Source organism: Ciona intestinalis, unplaced genomic scaffold, assembly GCF_000224145.3.
Source record: "Ciona intestinalis unplaced genomic scaffold, KH HT000095.1, whole genome shotgun sequence".
NCBI classification, from domain to species: Eukaryota; Metazoa; Chordata; class Ascidiacea; order Phlebobranchia; family Cionidae; genus Ciona; species Ciona intestinalis.
The window spans coordinates 181528-201690 of NW_004190417.1; the positions used below are offsets into that span (position 1 = coordinate 181528).

The window sequence follows — 20163 nt, forward strand, 5'->3', positions numbered from 1 at the left end:
GTTTAACGAGCGATATATTAAACTTTAATGTTTTATTGTTTTTGATTTAGAGGTTATCGCATATCTTACTCTTTTAAACTAACTTAGCTATGCGCGCAATCGCCGTTCTATCGCTGGTAGTTGCAATATTTGCTCTCATAATCTCCATAGTTGCTGTTGCAACACCAGGATGGTTGGACGATGGAAGGGGGGTGTTTTTGTCTTGTAATGGAACATTAAGCATCCAAACATGCTCTAACGTTTTAGGTAAGTAATTCAAGTTAAATTTTCCAATCAATAACAAACGGAAATATTTTTAGGCGATGATAAGATGAGTTTTGTGACATCAATATTGCTCTTGATCGGCATTGTTTCTATTGTCTGTGGGCTAATTTTTTTTATTGTCTTTATGAAACACAACAAAAAGAATTTTGGTCTGTCTGCCAGCGTCATTTACGCGATTGCAGGTAAGTGAGTAAATTGACAAATACCCATTTACCTTAATTTAAAAAATAAATGGGAAATATTGTTTCAGTTGCTGGAATGGTCGTTGGTGGAGCAGTTTTTACTGTTGGTTATATTAATCAGACAACAGTGCAAGGCGGCGTCACGAATTTCGGTTACAGTTACTACCTTGCATGGGGAAGCGCAGCTCTCTGCATTATCGCTTCAGTCACGTCCTGCATTGATAGCTTAAAGGGAAGCGCTTAAGTGCAACATTGTTGCAGTAAATTTCGCGTTTCGACAGTTATTTAACGTAGAATTGCTTTATTTTTTTAATATTATCATTGACAAACCCTAAAGTTGATTTATGAATGTTTTCTTTACCATGCAAATCAATCGGAAAACCCGTTTACGTAAGAATAAGTTCATTTTATAAATTACAGATACAACAAGTGTAATATACATTTTTGCGAAATATCGACTATATGTACAAAATGAGGTAAAACGAAGGAACGTTACACATCTGTGCAACATATATATATAGAGGGAGAGGCTTGTGTGTGCTGTTGATTTTAAAATAAAGCGTTATCCAAATTGTAACAGGCGTTAAAATATAACTACATTGTAATAAACAGAATGCTTACGAATATTGTACATATATAAAACCGAATCCAAATACTTAAACTTTTTTTATATTTTGTTTCACGGGTGTTTTAAAAGATAAAATAAAATGAATGCGTGTAGTTTATGCGCTTTCTTGGTCATCTACAATGATGCGCAAAACGAGGACGTATATTGTGTGACGTTACTCGCTGTTGGGTTGGCTACCTTGCTGGTAATTGATGTCAAGGTCACGTGACTATATTCATGTCCGCCTCTGCGGCAGGTTTTTGGAACTGATGACTTAACATTAAGGAATTGTAGTTTGTGACGCCAGTGCTTTTGTTTGATGATGACGATGCGAGGTACATGGGATTAGTTGATGAAGATGTAGAAGTTTGTTTCAAGCCATGAAGCGTTTCGCTTTTGCTTTGTGACATTTTATTTCCGTTTAACTTTTCTGCTTCTTTGTCCCTTTTCTTCTGCTTCATACGACGATTTTGAAACCATATTTTTACCTTCCAAACAAAACTGTTTAATTGCTTTGTCTTGGTCAATAAAAATTAATCATTATATTTTGGGTAAACAAAATGTAGGGATAAGATTTTCTTTTAGTGACTGCACTTGTATAAATAAAATTGGGTTGACCAGAAAACAGAAGCCGTAGGCGGACAAAGTAAGCAGACAGTAATGGATTGCTAACCGGTTTATTTGCCAAGTAAGCATTCAAGATCTACGATTCTATTTAAGCGAACAAATAGCCGTTTCTAACCCAGGAGGCTTTATTGATTAAATCCCACCGTGTGAGATAAAGCAACCATAGTATTGCCAACACACGTAGAAAAAACTTCTCCATTTTTCTCGGTGAAAATAAAAAACAAGCATATCTTACTTGGAAAACATAGGCTATAGAACAATTGATTAACTTTAATTTCATACATGCTTCTTGTTTAAAAAAAAAACTTAGTTTGATCCATTGTCTTTTTCGTACGTGTTTACATCAAAATAGAGTTACCTGGGTTTCATTAAGGCGCAATGCTGCTGCTATTTCAACCCTCCTGGCTCTTGTTAAGTACTTATTGAAGTGAAACTCTTTTTCAAGCTCGGTAAGCTGTTTTGTAGTGAAATTTGTTCTGCCGTTATTTCCAGTTACTCCGTAGGTGTACTCCACCATTTTGTTTTGTGAAAAATATACTAAAACAGACACAAAACATTGTTAGTGTATGTAGGTTAATATTTACTAATTACGAACCTATTATATAGTACGGTGAGGTAAGATGGGAAACCTTTTCCCGGTACTCATGTTTTACGGGTTAACACAAATAATTTTACAGGATTATTCTACAATACAATCTAAAATCTATATAAAGCGCGCGCAATGCCGATGACTCTTCCTCACTAAAAACAATTCGGTGTTCAAGAAAGCTTTTTTTCGATGGCTGAAAAAATCGTAATATTAAAGTATTTGTTCTTTAAAAATGCTCGCTAAACCATATTAAAAGCTTCCGAACTTTTGTAGGTCTCCGAAGTTTTGTATTTTGTTTTATATATAATGTTTACGTGGCAAATAAACTAGTAGTGCTCGTTAATTTAGATAGGTAAACTAACAGCTGCATGGAAAGAAATATATTATACAGGTTAATTAAAAACTTTTATGAAAAGTATATTGGAAATTTAGTCACGGGCACTTGTTGGAGGTAAAATATGAAAAGTGGCTTGTGTGAAATATAACGTAGCAATATCCAAATGTAGCAGAAAGGTAAACTTCATTGATAATTATTATCAATTTTCTGCTTTTGCAAGTTCATATGCATTTCTAGAATATAGTATTCATTAATTGATGTTCGAACAATACTCATTATTGTTTAAACAAAACCAATTTTCATAAAATAATATAATGTAGGTTTGGGTAACCTGCTAAAAACTATAGCATTAGAGAGCAAGGAGAAGAATGTTTAAACTTAATTTTCAGAAAAAAATTAACAATGGTTTTAAACTGCCCCGTCTCACCCTGTTTGTTTTCGAGCTGGTAAAATTACATCTGTTGTGTGAATCGCTAAATAACTCCTCGTGTGTTTTAATCGGTTTTTGAGTTGTAATAAGGGAATGATAGTATTAATTCGTAGCATCACCCGAAAACCATCATCTATTTTATTTTTTTAAATATTGGGAAATATGTCCTTAAATGTCACATCTTTCACACCATTTTGTTAATGCATGAATAAACTGTTAAAGCTGGACAGATGTATTTATACAATTTTTTATATTAAATTAATTCCAGTTCATTTTATTTAAAGCTATGAAACGCTTCTTTTTGAAAAAGTTAAAAAACGATAAAAGATTTTTTCGAATGATCAATGTTGGTTTACAATATAAAAATTGTCAGATGGTGAACGATATCTCACATTTTGTTTAAAAATCGAAGTGACGAAAAGCGACACCCAAACGCGTGACTGAGATTGGTCTCCGTGGACCAACCACGCGTAACGCCAGCTTTTGTTTCGATAATGGAATAATAATGCCAATTGCAATGCTTCAGTTGACAAATGAGGACACAATGCAATTGATCGAGGCCATGGGAGCAAAACAGATATTGTAATCTGCATTCCGTAATTATAACTCCAATATTACACGCTAATGATAAATAGAAATACGCGTGCTGTGCGCTATTCGTCTTAATGGTTACCGTACTTGATGTTCCACGGTTTCCCAGTGCATTAAGCGGCAATATCTTGTTGCTTGAACAAGACGCAACATAGCAACGTTAGTACAAATATACTCGGCTTAATTTTATATATTTTAGGTAAAATCTGTTTTCAATGTGCATTGCTTTTATTCGAGAAATTTAGCATCTATACTCCAGTTCAAGGTGTTCTAACCTGGCGTCGTATATAAGCACATTGTGCTGCACAGATAACCACACTATAATTCTTATTTGGAAACAAGTTTTATAAATCTAATAACAGCAATAAAGAGCAATACATGTTAAAAGAGTACTTTAGCTGAAAGTAACGCATAGCCGTTCGCGTCGGGCAGCGGAAAACCCGTAGAATTTTTTGTGGTTTTGGGTCGATTTTACGGATGACTGGTAGACAAGGACACGACGATGTGTACATATTTACCGTGGTATCGATACGCCCAACGCCGCAAAGATATAGTGTGAGCGAAAGGACAGAGAGTTCATGAACCCAGCATCTACCCCGCGGCGTTTCGATATCATTCACATGACGGATAAAGGGACCATTGAAACGACAACGTTCCCTTTGACCACGCAATTTTAATGCCAATAAATATAGTAGGGTACCATTTGCACATAAAATTCCATATTTTTTTCTAACCGTGTTTTAAACAAATAATCACGCGCTTTCAAGGTCGCGAAGATACGATTATATAAACCCACAAATATTCGTTGTTTAATACTAAATGGGATTATAATAGAGAATGAAAACATAGACCATCTCATCGTAACCTACTCTATACGAAACTTGTATTTTTAAGCGTAATAGCGTGTTCCTTTTGGTGGTATAGTATTGGTGATGTTGTAATGTATTTTATAAACAGAAAGTCGAAAAACGGTGATCGACACACCACGTGACCATATCTCCTTTACTAAAGCAACATGCTAATTATGCGGAACGATTACCTTTTAAACCAAGATAAGCACAATGACTGCTGCATTAGCAAAACGTTGGGCACAAAATTCAAAAACAAATAGTGGACACATAGCCTTATTAGGCATTGATATCAAGTACTATGGGAGAAGACGGAACACCTTTGGTACATAATGTCCACATTTTCGGATCGTGTTTAAAACAATTAACACCGGTCTATAGTAGTCTCATGAGGATACGGTTTTATATATTTTTTGAATATTTTTTGTTTAAATGTGACGATAAAATCGAATGAAAAGGTGTCACAACCCTACTATTAGGACTTTATATATTGCGATTAGTTTTAACCGTACAAAAAGTTGTTAAAGCATGTCACGGCCTAAATTTATAAATTCAAAATATTTTCTATAATGACGCGTATAAATACCTTAGATAAAATATGATAATAGTCACTACCCGCCTCGTAAAATACGCGCAATGAGGCGAACCTACGATGCGCCAATAAATAAAGCAAGTAACTACTCAATCTGTCTTTTATTTCACTACTTTCTCTATTATGATGTCACGCGGGATCTGATAGAGAGAAACGGTCGACCAAAATGCGAACATTGGGGTCATGAAAAGGCTAAAACGAACTGAACTTTACCATAAAACATCGCGAAAGGTATATAAATGCGACCCTGGCAAAATATCATTTGACGATGATAAATGAAGTTAGTTATGTGACGATGGGTGGTCCAAAACATTTGTTAAAGGAATGTTTTATGTTTGAACATTAAACTTAAGTAACAATTTTTTATTTAAACTATTTCTATACTATAAATTGACGATCGGTTGTTTTGAGTGAACCGAACGTGAATACCATGTACAATGTTGATTTGTAATCGATCTTTCCAAATCTCCGAAATAATTGCTCATTTACTTACTAATTAAGCCTTAATCAAGAAAACGAAATCTATGTGACGATAATTGCGTGTTTCTTTTGGGAATAGCAGTATGATCGTTTTTAATATGAAATACAGCTTCGCACTTGCTTTCTCGTGTCACCTTAAACTGTAACAAAATGGCGGAGCTCGCTTAAAACTGAAAATTAATAGGAGCGTGCGTAGTCCTATCGTTAAGTCTGTGTTAAACTTTACAACTTACTGCTTTTCGGTGGGTTTCTCTTTATCTTCATCCAATCGTAAGTGTTACTCGGCAGTGTGTTGGTACATTGAGGGCTCGCAGTAGGAGTATCATACGCGGAATTTGGCGGAGAAATGCGATCTTGGACGCCGCAAGAATTAATGACCGAGTCGTTCGTTTCATTTCGAGAAACATTTGGACCCAAAATGCATGGGTTGTATTGGGAATATAACGAATTGTTTGAAAATGTGCTCGTATATAAGGGATTGGAGGTTGGGTACGATTCATTGATTGAATAACTTTGGTGTACATAGTTTGAATCGGCCCCCACAAGTTGGTTGCAGTAGGGAGTACTTGTGTTATAGTTTAAGCAAGCAGGTGAATATGCATAGGGTGAATTATCTGTTGAATGTACAGTTGTACCAACAGGTCCTGTTGGAGAGTTCTCTCGGGAGCTTCTGCCAGGACTACCTTCATTTTGTGGCGTTACTGTCGATTCATTGTGATTTCGGATGGATTCAACAGTTCTGTATATTCCGTATGCAGATGTTTCATGTGGTAACACAGTTGGCTTATTGGCATGAGAAGTAGGGAATGGGCCTTGCGGGGTGATGTGGTTGGTATAGGAATTTGAGTTTGAAGCATGAACCGGGTATTTCATGTACGAATTCATCTTACACCTTTCTAACAAAAGAGTATTTAATAGTCTTGGCAGTAAATAAGGTTCTAATAAGCCGTTGTTGTGTAACGCTTTTTACCCAAATTCGCAAAGCTATATCGACGTACAATGAGATTCCTAAATTGAAGCAAACTTCATTTTCAGTCCTTCAAATACGCGTGTAAATCGAATAATAAACGTTATATGGTTAATTACAAATGTATCTGCTTGAATTTTAGGTAAACATTGGTAGGAATAATAATAATGGTACGTTAATTTAATTGATGTTGAATTACTATCAAAATGACTAAATATAAAAATAGAAACAGAATACCAATGCCGCAGCGGCTACTCTTAAATGCTAATTTTATCAGTAAAAATAATTACACATACCTATTAACGAGCTGTGCAGATCCTTCGTGTGTTGCTGCTACAATTTTTGTTTTAACTTTAATTTTACCTAAAGTCTAAACAACCTAGTAAACCACAATACTGTACTAGCAAAGATTAAACGCAACACCCCAACTTCATATTTAGCCAATGTTTGCATCGATGTAATAGTAATTTTTTAGTTTTTTCTTTACCTACTAGTATAAAGCAATACAATATAACACTGGTCCAAAATGCAAACACTATTTCTTTCAAAGCGAAACATACTAAATATGGTTTGTTGCCTTTTACAATCTGTGGCAGAGAAGTTTCTAACCCGTCCAGCACCTCGTTTTATACAAACGCAAGCTCCCCTATTTCTTTCACACTTTTTCGTTTCTATTCTCTCCTTGTTTCTCCACGCACACGAGAGTTTTTTGTTTCTTTTATTCATCTTGTAAAAACAGCAATGTCCGCGCTCGGACAAGAGCACTTGTCCGGTCTTCACTCTAGGGTGAAAAGTTCATCGTTTGTTTGCTTATTATCTTCGAGCTTTCGGCGCGTTTCTCATTTTGTTGTTGTTTCCAGTGTCCGGTCACAGAAACAATGCCCATTATCTCCAATTTTAATATAAGAAACATAGCAAATCTCCTGCAAATTTTAGTCGCTTTAACCACATTACGTTTTGGTAAATTCGTAACCAAAAAAAAAATGTTTACAAATTTATATTGACAACAATTTTACTACACGAAGATTTATTATACTTCACATATAGATTGCTCACGCATCCCATAGAAGCACCGAATAGTGTTTATAAACACGCTGTTGGCAGTGCATTTAATTGCATTTGAATATGGTTGAACACTAGGTAACACAATCTGGTCTTTGTAAGCTCTAAATCCAATGGAAAATACCTAAAGTTGTATTTTAAATGTTGGCATGATGATCGTTCGTCGACATGTCGGTCTATTGTAATGGAATAAACCGAAACAGGTCGCGATAACGAAAACGCCAGTGAGAACATCTCACTGCTTCTGCCGATCACTAACACAGTGCCATTCTACCTCAAAATTTGCCATCTTTTACACACCTACTCGAGAATAAGGATATTTAAGACCGGCTAAACTAATGCAACAAGGATTTGGGGCGAAGTTTTAATAAAATTAGACTTTTCTGCTTTGAATAATATTCTAGTACGTATAGTCTGTGCATATTTCTTTTATCAATTACATAATATTAAAAACTATATGCAATATTACCGAGTGAATATATATTTGAAAGTTGATTCGTGAGTGGGAAGTTTAGGCATAAAGCCGTTGAAAATACACATTTCTACACTTTTCCTCGTTTATGTGATGACAAAAAGAAAATGCTGTGCGATGAAGAACAAACAGGTTCCTATATCTGAATTTCTTATGTTCGAGCATGGCCTACTGAAACATATGTTCGAGTAGGCCATGGCTCGAGCTATATAAATACTCTATTAACTCATAAATACTATCGTAACAGGTTAAAAGCGTGATTGCGGTTAATACTTTAGTATTTGGTATGTATCATAAATCAATCATAAAATTTGGATGCATATTGGTTAACTGTATTTGATAGGATTTTATTGATTTTTAGAAACGATTTTTATGCACTGCAGCTTTACCAGCAGGTGGCTATTAAGTATACGGGCGTCATTTAAAATCGAGAAAATAAAATACACCAAAGTTAACACAGACCGATATAGCGGACTTTTACTTTGAAAATTATTTGCGTTAAAGCAACGTTTGTAGATAATAAATATTTGACAAATATTAGGCTAAAAGTATTTATGCGTCTGTGAAATAAAAATCTTTAGCCGCTTCCAAGACATCGCCAAAAGAAAATATGCAGCACGGCATTTTCCATTGTAAGAGATTGGCTGTGCACAATCAAGATGCACCAGTTACGTTACCGCTAAAATATGTAAGTGACAGTAACTCGAAATCGGTACCGTTTTAAACAGCAATAAATGTAACGGTGGATTTAGCTTAAAGTACTATCTAATATATTTGTAGAGTTTAATTTATTTCTTCTACAAGTTTAAGCGCGTCATGGCCTACTCAATAATGTATATTAAGTAAACTCGCACATGAGTAACATAATAGCCTATATAACAGGTTAGGTTCGCCAAAATATCCTAAAATCGCAGTTAAGCCATTTTTTCCCTCTTTTTAAATAAATATCACCATGTTCCTTTTATCGAAAGTGTTCCTTTTATCGAAACACCGCAATAACAGTTTTTAACATGTTATTGCGGTGTTATTGAGAGCTGAAAAAAATACGACACGAGATGTAACATTTTTGCAGTAGAAGCTACCAATCTAAGTTGAGTGTGAGTTCGCCATACAACTTTTTAATTTCACGCCATTTTTTTAAAAGCTTTTTGGTATTTTGAAACTTTAGTGGTACTTTTAAAGAATATTTAGCAACTCCGCCTAATAAATTTTGAACTTTTGTTGGTATGCCTCTTGAGTATGCCCATAAAACCTAAGTAGGAGATCCTTAAACAAGATTGTAATTTTGAATGCTCGCTGAGTCCTATTATAACCGAAATTACGTTCCTCATATTGAATCATCAATCTAGTATCTTATAAAATAGAAGTTTAATAAATTATTTTAAAATGTTTCGTACAGTTTGACTTTGTTCCATTAAACTAGTTATGTGAGAAAAACTTGATAGGTAGGACACCTTTAAGCACATGTTGAAAAATATTTCCAAAATCAAAATAGATAACGGTTTTTGGGTTACGACGTACGACGAATTAGTACTATCATTCCTTTAATACTTGACACCAATTTAATAAAACACACGAGTATTTATTTAGCGATCCGTATATTGTATCCTACAAACGTATATGAATTTGTATTAACAGAAAAATGACTATAACTATTGATAAAGTTTTATTTTTGCTACAAATTGGGTATTACTACTCTGTTTTTGGCACAAGCCGCACTTATTATAAATTGTCACCAATAAAGTGCAAATGACCAAATTTCGAATATATTTTCAAAATATTATCTTTTTATTATATCAGTATCTTATAGTTGAAAACCCCCTGAAGTATAAACTACTAAATTAAAAGCAAATCTTTCAAAGTTTGGCAATGAAAACATACAAAACTACAATGTGGGGGAAGATGGGACTCTAAATTGAAATATATTTACATTAGCACTATTCTACAACTTGTCGTTAACCTACCGATTTTAACAGGCTGTGCTAGTTTCTTTGCCATGTAAACTTTATATACATACCGTTAAACTGATATTTTTTTGTTTTTTTCTCAAATTAAAGTCATATTGACCCCTGCCTGTTTTTTTATGCTTATATCTCAGTGTTTTTTCACAAAACTAAAACTAGTTTTATGAGACAAACTCAAACTGTACGATATATTCAAGGTTGTTTTATGAAGCTATGAAACTAGTTTAATCGTTCGCACACGTAAACTAAAAAAATCATTGGCTTTACTATGATTTAGCAAGCATTAAAAAATGGCACCTTACTATTTCGCATTTTTTGACCTGTTCAAAGTAGCCTATACTGTTTCTATTTTACATATTTTTTTTAATATTTAAAAACAGTAATCAGCTTTGACGGGCGTTTTATAAGGTCGTGATAATACTGTCGAAAAATTCTGTAACCTTATTTTCCTGGTTATCATTAAATGGTGGTGGTCCGTAAAAAGAAAATTAAAAGAGTATCGTCTGACAAAGTTTCCATCTCCCCCCACCCTGCTATACTCTGGGACAAGTCTTATGGGTAGCGTGGCCGAGTGGTATAAGGCGCTGGTTTTTGGGTTCGAATCCCACCGCTGCCAAGTATTGTTTTTTTTCATTTTCATAAAAATAAAACATGATTTGGTAATAAATAATATATACTCTGGGGCCAGTCTTGTGGGTAGCGTGGCCGAGTGGTCTAAGGCGCTGTTTTAAGGCACCAGTCATTTCGATGGCGTGGGTTCAAATCTCACCGCTGCCAAGACTTTTTTTTATTCTCATAGGTTCTTTATTTTCATTAAAACAAAGCACGATTTGGCAATAAATAATATATATTGAAATATATAATAGGTAATACATAATGATTTGGTAATAAATAATAACTACATGCTTGTACTTGCCAGATTTGTTATATACAAATATCGGATTCAAACCTTGAAGCCAAGAATAGAAATGTTCATCTGTGCAATGAACCGCAGCAGGGCCAATGAAAAAGCTGTTGCATTAAAACATAATAAGTTATTACAATACAATATAAACTAAAGCGGAACTGCGTTAACTTTAAGTAACGTCTGTTCGCTACAATCGTTTTCGTTACATTTGTTAATGTAGTGTTTCTGTCATCACCGTGCTGCTTTATATATGTTGCAATAAAAGAAAATAAAAAACGTTAAGCGACACATTTATGAACAACAGGACATTATACTAAACGGCAGATGGCAGTATAGTACTACATTGCTCAGCGCAAGGTTGAAGGTGGCTGTACACAGAATCCGTTTCGGTCCGTTTCCGTCCGTATGCGTATACGCACGTAAAAATTCGGTCCGACGGCTTCCGACGGTGTCTTTACACAGAAGGCGTAAAGTCCGAAACTTGCGAAACGTTCGTTTAACGCAATGCTATTCCAATTCGTCCCGTTTGCGTACATAATCTGTCGGTCCGTTTTTGGATGCAATTTACGCACGTTAACGCAGTACGCATTCTGTGTACAGCCACCTTGAATCGTGATGCGTTCCATATTTTCCCTAACAAGATAACGTTTGGCGACAGTCTTTTTATAGACAACAGAACTTTTTCGACCATACAGTTTGTTTTGCTACAAGAAAGTCTTATTGTATAAAAAAAAACAGTCATGGACAACATAAAATAAAATGAAAAGATATAAAAACCATAAGCATAAACTAGTACACCTGACTATACATGTTGGAAATAGTAAATTGAAGTAATATTGACCCCTGCCTATTTTCTCATGTTTATATCTCGTTTTTTTTTACAAAACTAAAACTAGTTTCATGAGACAAAATCAAACTGCATGAAATATCCAAAGTTTTTTTATGAATCAATGAAACCAGTTTAATCGTTCCCACACGAATTTAGCAAGCGCATTTTTCAACTGTTCAAAAAATACTGTTTACTCTATAATATATTTTGTTATTTTTAAAAAAACAGTTTTTGGTTTTGAGGCGCGTTTTATACAGTCGTGATAATACTGTTGAATACTTCTGTTATTCTTTTAAAAATTGTTACTCTGATTGTCATTAAATGTGGGTTCGTAAAAAGAAAATGAAAAAATAGTCGCGGCTCCCTACATTTACCTCCATGCTACTATATATTTGTGTTATCAAATAAAGACAGTACAAATTCGTGATATCACCTAAATATCGTCATCTATTTTGTTTTTGACATATAGGAAAGTATGCTTGAGTGTCCCTATTTACATCGTATTGTGCATAAGGTGTAACAGTAACTCTATTTATCCAAAACGTAATTTCTTTTTCTGTTTTATCAATATATGTGTTTTGCTGTTGTTTTACCGTTACCACCCGTCTTTTCACTTTTGTAAACTCTCCTGTTCTTTGTTATTTTTATCGTGATCAAAGAAACCGAATAAATTTTATTTCACTGCCGTTTTTGGATCAAGTGTCGTTGGGTGGCGCAATCGACTTCTGTTAATAATATTTGCAGTTTAATAAATGTAAATCAATTGTAAGTCAAAAAGTTTGACTAATGACCACGTGTAACGACGCAGTATTGCATATTGAAGCTAATTGAATCATAAATATATAGTTTATTTGATACTATTCATTGGAAATCATACTAAAACGCTAAAATAAATAAAAAGCGCATCGAAAAAAGAAACAAATAATGTGAAGCACGCGTTGGTGAAGTAGCCAATTAACGCGTCAGCGTTTATACTTTTCGTTCGAAAACGTAGAGCGAGGCAATTATTGCGAACCACAATCGTTTAGATGATAGCTAATTAGGTCACAAGTTGCCACTTCAGTTACAAGTTGTACAATGGTACGTTTTTGAAAACAAAGTCCAGATTTGATCATTGCCGCGGAATGCGGTGTTATGTAAGCTGATATATACTTTGAAACAAGTGTATTAATAATATATTTTTTACGATGCACATTTAAAGGTTAGAAAAATAAATCAACGATCTAAAACCTCATATTTTAAATAAAAAGCGTTTGTATCTTAAAAATGCGGTGTATTAAAGCTATTGCTCTACGATTAGTACTGTTTTTATAACGCACTTACATAAGACCCCAAAATGATTGTACGAATACAGGTTCTTTGTTGAAGTGCCATCAAAAAAGCGCCGATGATGGTACCTAGTATTGCTTGTAACAACATCGATACTTTTTCAGATCAAACAAAGTTGAAACCTCTAAAATCGACAACGAACCCCGGCTATAAACGTCTGAACAGTAGCGACTTGACATGTTTAAAATACGAGTCAAATGTCCCGCGCTCTCATCACTTTTTTATAAGCACTGTTCGGAAATGCTTATATGGATACTTTATATACACGTATTCAAGACATCAAGAGTATCGGTTTGAACTATCTGAACAAACAAAGAAGCAAACTGTTGTATCAAACCAAAGATCAATAGGTTTTGTTACTTTGTACTTTGTAAAATAAACACCACATGCAAAACAAGGAACAGGTCAAGGAATATTGACCGTTATAAAAAAATACTGTGAGTTAAATTGTTTTTTAAATAGAATAAAATTTAAAATATTACCCCTCGGTGGAAAATAGACCTGCGGTATTTATGCTAAAATTGATATACATAAATTGTTATTAAAGTGTTGTTTATATTATAACTTAGAGTCATCCACATGAAAATAGACCAATACAAATCCTATTGCATTCACAGGATGTAATACGTGCCGTCTGTATAAGGCAGAAACTGGCCCTCTATAGCACCAATTCAGCCATTGTGCAAACATGTAACCAACGTCGATCCCAAACCGACTGTTACGTCAGCGTCCGCTGTAATCCAACCAACAGCCTGCGCGTCTCTTTTTCTCGCCAACAGTTCCAGTTTAGAGACCAGTGTGATCCACGCGACAGATTCAGCAGCATATGCCCAGGCTTCCTGGCACAAAATGTAATTTTCTTACTCCGAGTTTTAAAGCTGAGGTTTTTTAATATATAGATTATACATCATTTTGTTTATTTTTTAGTGACAGTGAAACGATTGAAATGGTACATTTGATTAGTTACTCGAGGAATTGGAAGCATATTTTATAATCGTATTAAACCCTTGATACGAGATTTAAATTTAAATTGCAAAGATTAAATAGTAAAGCCATAAAAGAAAGTTACAGAAGAAACACCTTACTATTTTAATGACTTAAAGAAAAATGCCGAAGTGAGCCGTTTAAGCATCATATGTTCATTGGGTATGCTTTAAATTTCAGGGAAGCAACGTTTTGATTGTCTAAATGTTCCGTTTTAATTGAAATTCAGGTATAATATGATGCAATTTGAAAATCCTGCACCTGCAACATACTCGTCCGCCACTAACGGAATGTCTTCCACTAGTGCATTCTCAACTCATCAACCAACGCCTTTTTATATAGACAATATTCTTGGACCCACACCACCTTCTACAAACGAAGAATCCGGTTCTATGACACCACAAAATAATGTATGCGAACCAGATCACGCGATGTCAACTATTAACTCTGCATCACCAAACAATGGAATCAATTCTTTGATGAACAATCAAGGCGATCTAATGGCATCACATGTTCCATGTATTCCAGAACACGTGTCTATAAACGATGGACATACATTAATACATAACATGCAACCGACAACTTCCACCTACGTTTCCAGTCCTATCAGAAAAGAACAGCCGTTGGGTAACAACTACATTCCTTCCTTGTCTCCATCAATAGACCAGCATTGCGATTCGCCAGGACGGTTATCAGCCATTAATCGACCTCTTATACCTACACCCATTCAAGCAGTTCAACCTCATCACCCAGCTGGTATTTACCCAAACACCTATCCTAGAACTTCTAGGATTTATGAAGGACATACTGGTATCCATCAATCGCCATACACATCAACGTCAATTCAATACAGCAATGGTAGCTATGGTGGACCACCAGGGCCCGTACATTCTGCCGCGCCAGGGCCACTTTATTCATACCAACGACATGATTATCCGAACTGGTTTTTCGATCGCCAGCCATTTAATAAAGGTGAAATACTATTATTCAGGTTAACGTTTTAATTACATATCGGCAGTTTCCTAAAACATAGATATTGTGTGATTATAATACATTTGTTTAAATCATGGATATTGTTATACAAGGATTATACAAAATGGCGGTGTTTTGGCGACACGACATTTACCTTAGTGCTAAAACCATTATAAACTTGAGTAACAGTATTAATGTAAATCGCGTTAGTGTTAAGGGGAATATATTATTAGAACTTTATTTATTAAAGTTCGCAATACTAATACGATTCTAGAATGACTTTTCTTGTTTTGAAATTATACTATGTTAGAGTTGCTATAGCATTCATACTCTAATTCGCAATAAATAAGCTGAGTACTTTACACTACCACCGCAGCGGTTTCGAAATCGCTAGATTAAATTACATAGGAAATGACCCAGCATGGGAATGGTGCATGGAAACTTGTCGCTAATTTATGAGGAAGCGTTCCTCACTCGATCGTATGCGGCTGAGAAGCCAACAAATACTGATGCGTTACCACAAGAATGAAAAACGGCGGACAAGCATCAGAATTTCACTGAACACAGGAGCTGCTATAAAATGTTTAAGATAAACAACTGTATTGATACAATTACCAAGTAACTATTACACGGTGCAAGAAAATCAAAACACGTTTATAAAACTTCAAATATATTGGTAATTCCATCACGTGCCTATGATTTATAAAAAAAATAATTTGATTTTAAAAACAACAGTGAAACAAACGTTATACGTTTCAAATAAGAGGTTCGTTTTAAAATCCCTGAACGCTTGGGTCCTATATATTTCCGATTGCAATAAAACCTTTATATAAAGCATATATAGTAGGATGGGGAAGATAGTACACCATTTCATTCTATTTTCTCGTCCCACTTGGTAGCAAACAAAGAACATTGAAAGAACTATAAAAGCTTATCCCCCCGACTCCCACAGACCGGTGATAAGCGTTTAAAACACGATCAGAGTATTTGGATATTATCTGCTTAATGTGTCCCGTCTCCCCACCCTACTATAGTTTACACAACGGGTATGTCGAACTAATTTATGGGTGGTTGCTAATTTGTGAAAGTTTTGCTGCACATTTAATAGCTTTTAATTGCACAATTTGGTAAAACCTGTTACACATTGACACGTACAGTATATGGCCGTATTACTTACACGAGATTCCATTGTTCATTATCCGCCCATTTAAGGCAGCAATAACACACATCTCTTCGCAAATATTGAACCATCATTGAAGCGCAATTAAGCCGCAATACTAACTTGTTCAAAACAATCAACGAATGTTTGTATACTGACCCTTAGTTTGTTTAAAAAGTAAAACTTTTTGCCACATTTTAATATCTTGTGTAACATATTAAATTAGTTTGATCACACATAACGAAACTTGTTTAAATTATTGACTTGGCCAACATTTCGTAAAACAAGTTTGAAACTAGTGGATTGTCAAAGTTTTATTTCTAATATTTGGTTGGAAGTTGTATAAATAAAACAGCAACATTCCAATTGTATGTTAAACGTATGGTTCAAATTTATAAACGAGTAAATATAGTTTAATTCTTCGAACCGATATCTATCGAATGTTGTGAAATCGAAATACTTTGGTTATATTCACTGGATATGGCTTAAATAGTAAACATATTCGCCAACCATTGAGAATGTTCAACAGATTAACCCAGACGCGACAAACAAACGGTGGCGCCCATTCATTCCTAAGTCAACTTCATATTCGCCAGATACAATGTTTCTTATCGTAATAATCGTGTAATGCTATTTGTCACCACTCTTAAGTATACTCACTGCTTCCAACATAAAAAGGGTTAGTTATATAAGTTAGTTTGTGTGTTTATTCCACCTACCTTGTTATGTGTTTATTTCACTACCAAGACTTTAAACTTTCTAAAGAAGTTTACTATTATTTCCAGTTAGTCGTCCTATGATATGGGGATCATTTGTACATCGCACCATGCACAAACGAAAAGGTGGACAAGTTAGATTTTCAAACGACCAAACAGCTGAACTGGAGAAGAAGTTTGATGGACAAAAGTATTTATCTCCCCCCGAACGAAAAAAGCTGGCGAAGACACTTCAGCTATCAGAGCGTCAGGTATATGGAATGATACAGTTGTTTCGAGAACAGCAATGTAACAAATCGTGTATAGTTTGAATGGTTTAGAACTTTAGATGTTTAATACGATATATTTTTAAATATATTTTATTACACACCGGATCCAAATTATAAAAAGGTTGTACAATTCACATCCAAATTTCCCATAATTGCGTGACATAAGTTGGCAGGCTGCAAACAGCAATACTTTCCCGCGCAAAATAATCCGAGGTAACAGCAATATGCCACCCCGGGCCAAGCGAACAGTGTTGAAACAGGAACAGGATGTCACGTGACCTCGTGCCTCCACGCTGCTTAATCCAGTGTACTAAAGTTTTATAACCGGAGTATTGGAAATTGCGAGTAACACACTTTATGATAAATAAACACGAGTCGGTCGTTCAAATCGTAAGAGTAATTTTATACACACGGCAAAACAAAGCAGTTTTGTTCAAAACCGTTCCATTTTGTAACTGCGACGATGGCACAGGAAATTTTAAATTAATTGACAGGATGCCGTTCATTTTAATTAACAAGGCCAACATGTGATGTTTACACTCACCACAAACTAAATTCTAGGGTTTCACTCTTATAGGAATTATATATATGACCAACTCGATGTAGAATTAATAGCGATTTCTACTATTCAGTGGTTAAATAGCATTCTTTCCCAACGTTTCGTTAAATTCCTGGAAGGAGATGCAATAGATAAATTCGTGCATGCCTATTCAAAACATATAGAACAATATCGTTAGATTCTTTATTAGTCCATCGAAGGCGTGAGTTCGAGCTTATATCAAAAACATGGTAATGCTGCTTATTAAATGTCATTCGCAAGCATTTATATCCTATGATTAAACTTGTGAATGTAATTGTTGGTCAGAAACAGAATGTTGTTTTAATAAGCATAATAGACAATACACACAAAAGTCCGTATATTTCAAATCCTTCATGACTATTAATCTACATTATTTAATAATAATGTACTTCTACTTGATTGCAGGACAATTTTCAACTCTTATTAAGCCATACCCGGTTTATTATTTTTTTTAAGTCTGAGAACCGAAGCTTACCTAGTTTATTACTTTTAATACATCTATACTACCGGAAAAAACAACTTTTTTTATGACGCAACATGGACCAGAAGCGAGGTAATGACACAACCGATAAATCAACCTCACATCGCGCGGCCAGGTCGAGCTGAGCTAAAACTGTTTTTCGTGCAATGTTGCGACGTCCCGATGCTGTGATTTCTTGCTAGCTAAATCGGGAGTCGTACTGCAGACGGGAAACAACGTGTCCGGTTTTCAACCATCCAATGAGAGTCGCGTGTTTTGCAGCTCGCCTCGACCCGCAGTGGTATATAGATTGGGCATGCTGTGTTTGAAAAACAGGAAGCCAACAAAGGCCACATAGTGCATTGGCAAGTTGCTTGGCACGCGATGGGTTCCGGTGAAATGAAACGACCATTTTTACAACCATACATTTATAACGATTTACTACTATTTATGCACAGGTTAATGATGTAAATATATTGCTTTAGTATAATTCATTCATAATAATGGAAGTTCAAACATGTTACAAGCGTTATATTCATGTGCCTTTAATTTAATACAGGTAAAAACATGGTTTCAAAATCGGCGGGCAAAATGGCGTCGACTAAAACAAGATGGTCACGAGGAAGAGAAGGACGCGGAAGAAAAAACAGCAAACAAGTCAAAAAGTGATGGTGGTTTTGGAGAAGAAAATGACAATACTTGCGAAAAAGACGAATATGACGAACCCGATAAAGAGAGTAAAAGTGTCGATAATGAACAAAACAATATTCCAAATGAAACTACTGTAAATGGATTACCAGAGACAGAAAATAAGGATAAAATAAACAATAGTGATTTGAATGATTACAGGTTAGAATCAAAGAATGGCTTCGAATCTGACCCAACCCTACAAATAAGTAACTTTCACGCACCAGATGCCACAAACTCAACAAGATCTTTTAATTCAACTACAATCTCCAATACATTTCATCGAGGTTCCACCATAGATCAAGTGTCATCAAATTATTATCCTGTGCAGAGTCACCATTATCATAACCAAACCTCGACTTACCATTCACATCAAGAATACGCGCCCTCGATCGTGACACCTCAGCTCCCTCAGCCACTCCCTCCTCAACACCAATCACACCCGTATGAAACTTATGGTTCAGTGCAGCAACAAACCAGCCCGCATATGAGTCTTCCTGCTTCATCTCGTGTATCGTTTGCTATCAGTTTGCCGTACCAACCACCTTCTCAGTAACTCTTTATATCGACACCGAACGAACAGGAATTCGTAACACCAAGAATTTCATCAAAAACTTTTCCCAGTTCTTGGTTGAACGACCAAGAAACTATTTACACGGGAAACACTACATATAAGCAGTAAAACATTACGGACATTTCTTTTGGTGTATCAATTGCATTTTTGTGATACTTAAAAAACACCTTATCGAATCAATGTAACTACCTGCTTACCACCATGAAAGTTATGTGTACAAACAATATGACGAATCTAGATAGTATAACACCGTAAGTAAAATACATTGGGAGTCTGTATCAAATTAGTATCATATATACCTGTTTTATAAAATGCAAATACTTCTGCACAAATAGGTCATTTATTTACTATTCAATGAGTGCTGTATTTCCGAGACACCGGAATGGTGCTGAATTTGTTCAAGTTGTGCGGAAATTATTCTCTTTTAGAACGTTTGTGACAAGTATAAATAAATCACAAGAAAGTAAAGTTTGTTTCATTGCTAATCATGACAATATACTTTGAATATGTGTTGTAGGTTGCAGAAGTGGTTCAGATAAGTATATAACCCAAAAAGTGCGGTTTACTGGTGCCAAAAAGTGGTATCTGTAATATAGTAGAGTGGAAAAAGATGGGACACTTAATCGCATATTGCTCAGTATTTCCAAATTCAAATTGTATGATTCTTTTGGGGTATAATACCACG

The 20163-nt window shown here is 35.1% G+C and overlaps 3 protein-coding genes across 5 annotated transcripts; 2 read left to right on the plus strand and 1 right to left on the minus strand.

Moving 5' to 3' along the window:
- The first annotated feature begins 38 nt into the window (after nt 1–38).
- On the plus strand, nt 39–1070 carry LOC100186803. Its single transcript, XM_002128913.5, has 3 exons — nt 39–246; nt 300–446; nt 515–1070. The coding sequence occupies exons 1-3, from the start codon at nt 90–92 to the stop codon at nt 688–690; spliced, it is 480 nt and encodes a 159-aa protein (XP_002128949.1). The 5' UTR covers nt 39–89; the 3' UTR covers nt 691–1070.
- On the plus strand, nt 347–19946 carry hex (transcription factor protein). 2 transcript variants are annotated; one of them, XM_026838512.1, is made up of 5 exons: nt 347–358; nt 6475–6482; nt 14242–15033; nt 16978–17159; nt 18777–19946. In XM_026838512.1, exons 3-5 carry the CDS (start codon nt 14298–14300, stop codon nt 19458–19460), a joined length of 1602 nt encoding a protein of 533 aa, XP_026694313.1. In that variant the 5' UTR covers nt 347–358; nt 6475–6482; nt 14242–14297; the 3' UTR covers nt 19461–19946.
- On the minus strand, nt 832–6909 carry hox1 (homeobox transcription factor Hox1). 2 transcript variants are annotated; one of them, XM_018815614.2, is made up of 4 exons: nt 6811–6909; nt 5781–6439; nt 2039–2217; nt 832–1541 (listed from the first exon to the last, which is right to left on the minus strand). In XM_018815614.2, the coding sequence occupies exons 2-4, from the start codon at nt 6430–6432 to the stop codon at nt 1275–1277; spliced, it is 1098 nt and encodes a 365-aa protein (XP_018671159.1). In that variant the 5' UTR covers nt 6433–6439; nt 6811–6909; the 3' UTR covers nt 832–1274.
- Nucleotides 19947–20163: the final 217 nt, after the last annotated feature.

Bases quoted from the DNA above. Each gene is read 5' to 3' on its own strand.
- LOC100186803 (XM_002128913.5), top strand. From the start codon at position 90: ATGCGCGCAATCGCCGTTCTATCGCTGGTAGTTGCAATATTTGCTCTC. The intron at 247-299 runs GTAAGTAATTCA...AAATATTTTTAG, and splicing joins AACATGCTCTAACGTTTTAG to GCGATGATAAGATGAGTTTT. The intron at 447-514 runs GTAAGTGAGTAA...ATATTGTTTCAG, and splicing joins CGTCATTTACGCGATTGCAG to TTGCTGGAATGGTCGTTGGT.
- hox1 (XM_018815614.2), bottom strand. From the start codon at position 6,432: ATGAATTCGTACATGAAATACCCGGTTCATGCTTCAAACTCAAATTCC. The intron at 2,218-5,780 runs GTAAGTTGTAAA...TGTCTGTTTTAG, and splicing joins GAGAAACCCACCGAAAAGCA to TATATTTTTCACAAAACAAA. The intron at 1,542-2,038 runs GTAACTCTATTT...TTTGTTTGGAAG, and splicing joins TGCGCCTTAATGAAACCCAG to GTAAAAATATGGTTTCAAAA.
- hex (XM_026838512.1), top strand. From the start codon at position 14,298: ATGATGCAATTTGAAAATCCTGCACCTGCAACATACTCGTCCGCCACT. The intron at 15,034-16,977 runs GTGAAATACTAT...TATTATTTCCAG, and splicing joins TCGCCAGCCATTTAATAAAG to TTAGTCGTCCTATGATATGG. The intron at 17,160-18,776 runs GTATATGGAATG...AATTTAATACAG, and splicing joins TTCAGCTATCAGAGCGTCAG to GTAAAAACATGGTTTCAAAA.